This window comes from Tetrao urogallus (genome assembly GCF_951394365.1).
Source record: "Tetrao urogallus genome assembly, chromosome: 4".
NCBI classification, from domain to species: Eukaryota; Metazoa; Chordata; class Aves; order Galliformes; family Phasianidae; genus Tetrao; species Tetrao urogallus.
Genome location: NC_136817.1, coordinates 37,344,759 through 37,350,917, shown reverse-complemented (window position 1 = coordinate 37,350,917; position 6,159 = coordinate 37,344,759). Strand labels below are relative to the sequence as shown.

General features: G+C 44.2%; 1 protein-coding gene across 1 annotated transcript; it reads right to left on the bottom strand.

Moving 5' to 3' along the window:
• Positions 1 to 335: 335 nt before the first annotated feature.
• TIFA (TRAF interacting protein with forkhead associated domain) lies at positions 336 to 5,514 on the bottom strand (the record flags this gene model as incomplete). The annotated part of the gene is given in 4 exon segments (XM_079534582.1): positions 336 to 912; positions 5,046 to 5,145; positions 5,434 to 5,454; positions 5,457 to 5,514. Coding segments are annotated over 4 exon segments (756 nt in total).
• Positions 5,515 to 6,159: the final 645 nt, after the last annotated feature.

Genomic DNA, 6,159 nt, shown 5'->3' with positions numbered 1-6,159 from the left:
TCTGTTCAACAAAGTAATGTCCCGGTGTGAGAAGTTAGAAAAAAAATTTGCCTCAGAGCTTGTTCAGCAGCCCTCGTCTGAGATTAATAAGTTAGTTGACAGCATTTGGCATCTTGCTGCCTTAATCTTCCTCCGAGTGTACGTATGTCGAACCACCTCCTCCAATAATTGGATTGAGACACCTGGTATGTCTGTATGGGAAATTGTGTGTAAGGGGACTGATGATATACAGTAGTGAGAACCATTAGAAACAGTGGGTTGAGATGATCGCCTTCAGCTCTTGAAGTTGTGCAGGCTTCACATGTTCAAAAACTCATCCAGCTTCCTCCTTGCTGCTAGCATGACTCATTTTCATCAATCTCTATGGGGCTTTTGCCTTGGGAAGGAGACAAGGAAGGGAAAATGCCTTTCTCGGGTATGGGGTGCAGAGATGGCAGGCAACTTTCTTGTAAGATTGGCACTTTAGCCAAGTGTAAGTGAGTCTCGAAATAATCCATGGCCTCTCCTTCTTGAATCTCTGCTAAAATCTGGTAGTCTCCAAAACAAATGATGCACTTCCATGGCAGATCAATTTTGTTTAAGTAACCCAGTTCTGTTTGGTCTACCATCAACTTTGTTTTCTTGCTCATGTTCTTTATCTCAAAACAAAATTCTGAGCTGTTAAGTTTTCTGTAGAACTGCAGTGAAAACTGGATCCGAGAAACACGAGTATCCACTAAGTTATAATGGCAGACGTTAGAATCACGGCCAAACTTGGCCATTTCATCTGCCCTGACCTGTTCTCGCTTACAGAAATTCAAGCAACGAAACATCATCTTGTCTTGTTGGCAAGGATGGTAAAACGTCATGTGGAGGCATGTTGCTGTTTCTTCAGTTTCATCTTCTTCAAAAGAGGTCATGGTGAAATGAGTCCTCAAAAATACAAGGAAAGGTAAAGTTACAGCATGAAATCTCTGCAGAACCTAGTAAATTGTCTATTATTTAGTGGCTGTATGTATTTTCTAGTGAATAGGCTGACAACAAACCTAAGTGAAGCAGCGGAACAAAGAGTGGGAGTTGAGCGCGCCCTACCCATGATAACCATCATTTCCTGCCACTTGACTTGATGGGGGCCAAGTAGCAGACTGCTCTATGTTAGCCCCTTCCCAACAGTTCATCTCCTGTCTGCTGCCATGGATCTGTAATGTGTCAGAACTCTGAAGACCACACATGACTGTAAATGCCTACAACTAGTTCATCATGAGGATCTCACAGGTGGGTTTATCTCTGAAAAATAGATGGCACTTAACAGTGACAGTAAGACTGGCTCTATGGGCTTACAGAGGAGTGATAGTAGCACAACCTGTGTCTCTGCACACTGCTTTACAGTGTATTCCTTTGTCTAGACATCAGCCGACTTGTACACATGCCATCTGACAGTAAGCACTGATATTTCAAATGTGAATAAAGTAGTATTTTTTGTCTCTCTAAAGAGAGTTCGCCTCTTTTATGAAACCAAATACAATGGTTAGAAATGATTTCATGTGGCAGTTTGTAAAATAAATGCAAAAGCTGGAATATCAGAGACCCAGCAGAAGAATTGTCACCTATTCCGGGAATTTCTCTGTACCCTGCTAGAAAGTCCCAGCTCTTTGCAGAAGTATGTCTGCAAAAAAGACATTGAGACCCTGGAGCGGGTTCAAAGAAGGGCAACAAAGCTGGTGGTGAGGAGTCTGGAGCACGGGCCTTGTGAGGAGTGGCTGAGGGAGCTGGGAATGTTCAGTCTGAAGAAGAGGAGGCTCAGAGGAGACCTTATTGCTCTCTACAACTGCCTGAAGGGAGGTTGTAGTGAGCTGGGGGTCGGCCTCTTCTCATGTAACTAGTAGAATTAGAGGGAATGGCTTCAAGCTACGCCGGGGAGATTTAGGTTGGATATTAGGAGATAGTACTTTTCTGTAAGAGTGGTCAGACACTGGAATGGGCTGCCCAGGGAGGTGGTGGAGTTGCCGACCCTGGAGGTGTTCAAGGAACAGTTGGATTTTATGTTGAGGGACATGGTTTAGTGAGGGCTATTGGTAATAGGTGGTTGGTTGGACTGGATGATCTTGAAGGTCTTTTCCAACCTTGGTGATTCTGTGATTCTGTGAGAAGTACTAAACTAGGTGACAAAACAAGAAAGCAAGCTTTATCAGGGTGTTTTGGTTTTTTGGGTTGTTTTTTGTTTTTTTTGGTTTTTTTTTTTGTGGGTTTTTTTTTTTTTTTTTTTTTTTTTGTTTGGAAAAGCTTTTGAAATGCAGCACAAAGTTAGTTCTGAACTATATTCTGTTTAAAAATCTGAGTAACAGCAGCACATCCTAATATAAATCTGTGAAGCATTTCAGGAACCATTGCAGTCTGGTCCTTTGTAAGTGCAAGCCCAGTATTTTCCTTCACTGGAACTTAGTCTGAAGAAGGAAAAGACTATGTACTTAAAGTGGGAACCTAAGAATGAGCTCTGTTGCTAGCTAGAGAAGTGTTATTAAACAGCATTATTTGTAAGCTGCCATTTAACTGCAAATATAAAGTGCATATGCTTTGCGTTTCTTCTAGATCTCTAAGCTGTCTTACCAGCTCTGTTCTCTGAATCATGCTGGATGAATCCTTACAGCGTAAGCTGTTGTTTTATGGGTAGCTGAATCATCGCTGCTTATTCTGACTTCTTGTTTGTAAGGCTGTATTATACCACTGTAAATAAGTTCCAAGCACAATACATGGTTTATCAGTATGCCTATCTACTGGAATCCCTTCCTTCCCTGACCTTTAGCACACTAACAGCAGCAGTAGTGACACAGGAATATAGCTACCACAGCTTGCTTAGCTAAGTAGGCTACAGAAATGCTTCTGCCAAGCATAGATATTTAGAGAAATATAAAACTTCAAGCAGATCTCAAAGCTCACTTGAAAACTAACTTGAGCATATGATCCGTGCTTTTGAAGGAAGTATAAAGACTCTCTGGTGGCAGAGAGTCTTTGTTATTCCTTTGTCATCTGTGAGATATGCTTCCATGGCATCTGCATCCATCCCTTGTTCCAGCAGTATGCTTCAGCCCCAGAGCACAGCTCTGTGTGAAGGAGAGTGAACTTTTGCTTTCTGTGCACTTTTCTGCCTTTGTCACTGTTTCGCTCCAGTAAGAGGATATGAGATGTTACACAAGGTCAGCTTTGGCTCAAGGGAAGGCTAAAGGCTTTGGGGAAACAACATCATTTCACTGAGTTCACAAGTCAGTCTACAGAAACTCAGTTCTCTGTCTTAACTTCTGGGTTGAGTTTGGTGCCAAATTACTGCTAAAGGAGTTTATTAGATTGTATGGCACAGCAGAAAGATTTTGAAGAATATTATCCAGAGGAGGAAACTGACCATAGTTAAAAGCAAAGATTTTTCCTGCAACTGTAAGGTAGCCCTCTGTAACGCTGTTGTCTGTACCTTCAATTGAGTCAGTCAAGATTTTACCTCTTTCCTTTCTTACAGCATCATCTCTTTCAGTGTACACCACTATCCCCGTTTTAAGAGACAGAAGAGTGACGCTTAGAGTTAAGAACAAGGTTGCCTAACTTGAGAAATCATAGCACTCCACCTTGAGTGTTTTAACTGGTTGTTCAATGGTGATAGCTTTACCATCAAGCTGGAGTTCAGGGCACACTGCCTGTTTGCTTCCATAGACGCAAACATAAATTTTTCAGCCTGAATACAAAGAAAAAAGGTACATCCACTTCGGTTTTTTGCCTTTTGTTTTAAATAACCACCAACATCAGGGTGTTGTGGAAGGCTTTCAAGGATGATACCTAAACATGGCTACCCTTTCTGCCTCCAGGAATGCAGGCTGCAATCACTACCAGCAGCGAGGGACAAGGCAGGAGGCCAGCAATCAGCAAGTTGCTTTTCAGCCTCTAATCATTCCTGGACAGGTTTGTCCTGTGTGGTTGGTATCTTAGGTGCCTAACACAGACAATAGTCCATTATCACCAAATTAACATTTTGCACAGGTGAGTACAAAGAGCAGCCATCTCCGGGCAGGTGTACCTCTGAGAGCTCGTAACTTTGGGGTGCTCAGTGTCTACAGCCTTAGCCTTGTTAAAATGATATTTGCTATATTTACAAGAGAACATACTGGAAGTGCTGCTCACTCTCAGTCCCGGACATGCACAGAGTGCCTATGGGGCAGCACAGATCCTGCTCAGCCTTCCAGCCACCAGACTCGGCTATTGTAGGATTGGCACATCCCAAAGTTTAGATGCAATGCAGACACCTATTCCACAAGACACTGAAGGAAACCCAAGCTGAACCTATCTTCTAATGTGTCTGCAGAGCTGCATGACAGCGGTTACAGGTGGAAACCACGCTGGCTTCATTAATTCCCTCTGAAGCAGGAGGGACACTCCACTTTCTCCACTGCTCGAAGCTGTGACCCCTCCAGGCCTGCAGGGCCACAGGAACCTCTGGACCTGCAGAACAGGGGCAGGGAAGGAGAAGCCTGGGGTAGAACTGCTCTGCACACAAGTACTTGGGTTGTTTTTTTCCAAAAAGCATAGGGAGTTCAGCTTTGTCTGGGGTCATCTACTCAAACCAGCAGTCATGCTGCTAACCAGGTCTACATGCTCCAGGGCTTGTGGGTTTGACTTTTTTGAAGAATTCAAGTAGTTTCAGTTTTATGCCCCTCCCCTTCAAGTTAACATTTTGAAGGGTAACAGCATATAGTAACTACAAAACATGTTTTTGACAGAACTGGTAACATTTTAAAATTAAGCATTTACAAGTATTTGGTTATTTTCTTGTGCTTTAAGCAATGCCGCTACGAAAGACAGCACTCACTGCTCCTGGGCTGCTTAGCCTGGCTGAGCTGAAAATACCTGTTTGCTAGAAGTGCGTGGCAGTGCTGCTGACTGACAGGAATAGCGAGCCCTTCACTCCCTCCCTTCCTGTTTTCCCTACTAAGCAAGGTTACTCCCACATCCAGAACAGGGGGCAGCACCCATAGCAGAAGGGTTTGAGCTGTTCTTAGTCCCATGCAGTTCCATATCCCTCTTACCTGCAAAGTGCTGTAGCCCAAAGGTGTTGTGCTCCGCTGAGTACCGAGGCCAGGTGGGATGAGGCTGTGGGCAGCCTGATCTGGCAGGTGGCAGCTCTGCCTGTGGCAGGAGTTGGAATTGGGTGATCTTTAAAATCCTCTCCAACCTAAGCCATTCTATGGTTCTCTGGTAAGTACAGTGAGCTTCAGCTCAAATAAACTGTTTCAAGTGCAGTTTCTTTTATTTACCTGATAATCAGGTAAAGCACCTACAGCTTGATAAGTTATTTAGCAACAGCCCTCCCACTATGGCATTTATCTGCACCCAGTGTCTCTGCTGCATGTCCCCTTCTGTCATTCAGCTGGCTTTGAGAGCAGAGAAGCTGAGGTCCCCCCACCACTGACTTACCGAGTGCTGGGCTGCAGCAGGCGGCTGTACACACTGTGGCTCACTGCCGTCTGGAAAGCCTGGAGTTGTGCAATGCTGCATGTGCTGCTTCTTGTAACCTCTGCCAGCCCCTCATTTCCGCATACAGCCTGTTTACAAGAGCATGGCACAGTGAGAGCTTTCCTGGTGAGGTTATTTTACTGTGTGGAGATACTGAGGTAAGTCCATGCTCTTCCTGCTAATTTTTGCCTAGAAGTAGTTAACTATATATTTCCTGGTAGTTTATGAACTTAATACTGTGCTACATGACTTCATTTAGATTCTGGCTGGGACTGGATTTTCTGCTCCTCTCTTCTCTAAGCTTTGCACTGGCTGAAATGCTGCCAGCTTTAGCAAGATGATCTCAGCCTTCCCCTATGAGTGAAAAATCCCCGTCACTTTCTGCAAAAATAGCTACTTGGTTTACCAGAGTTTATTGCTGTGTTAACTTTTTTCCCTCTCCAATTGAAATTTCTTTAGTTAAAAGCAAAACTGCAAGTAATTGTGCTGCCAGGCAGTGTGGTGTGGTGGGACCGAGGCCAGCCCTGCTGCTTTGTGGTGCCCATGCAACTGACTTCTCCTTTGGGTTTTTTCAGAACCTGTGCAGCTTTCCCCAAGAATGCTTTCCTTTCTGGAGGATGAACATGAGGTTTGACTGCACAGCCGGTCCCTGGATTGCAAGGATGATTTTGGATGTAGAAGTGGGTT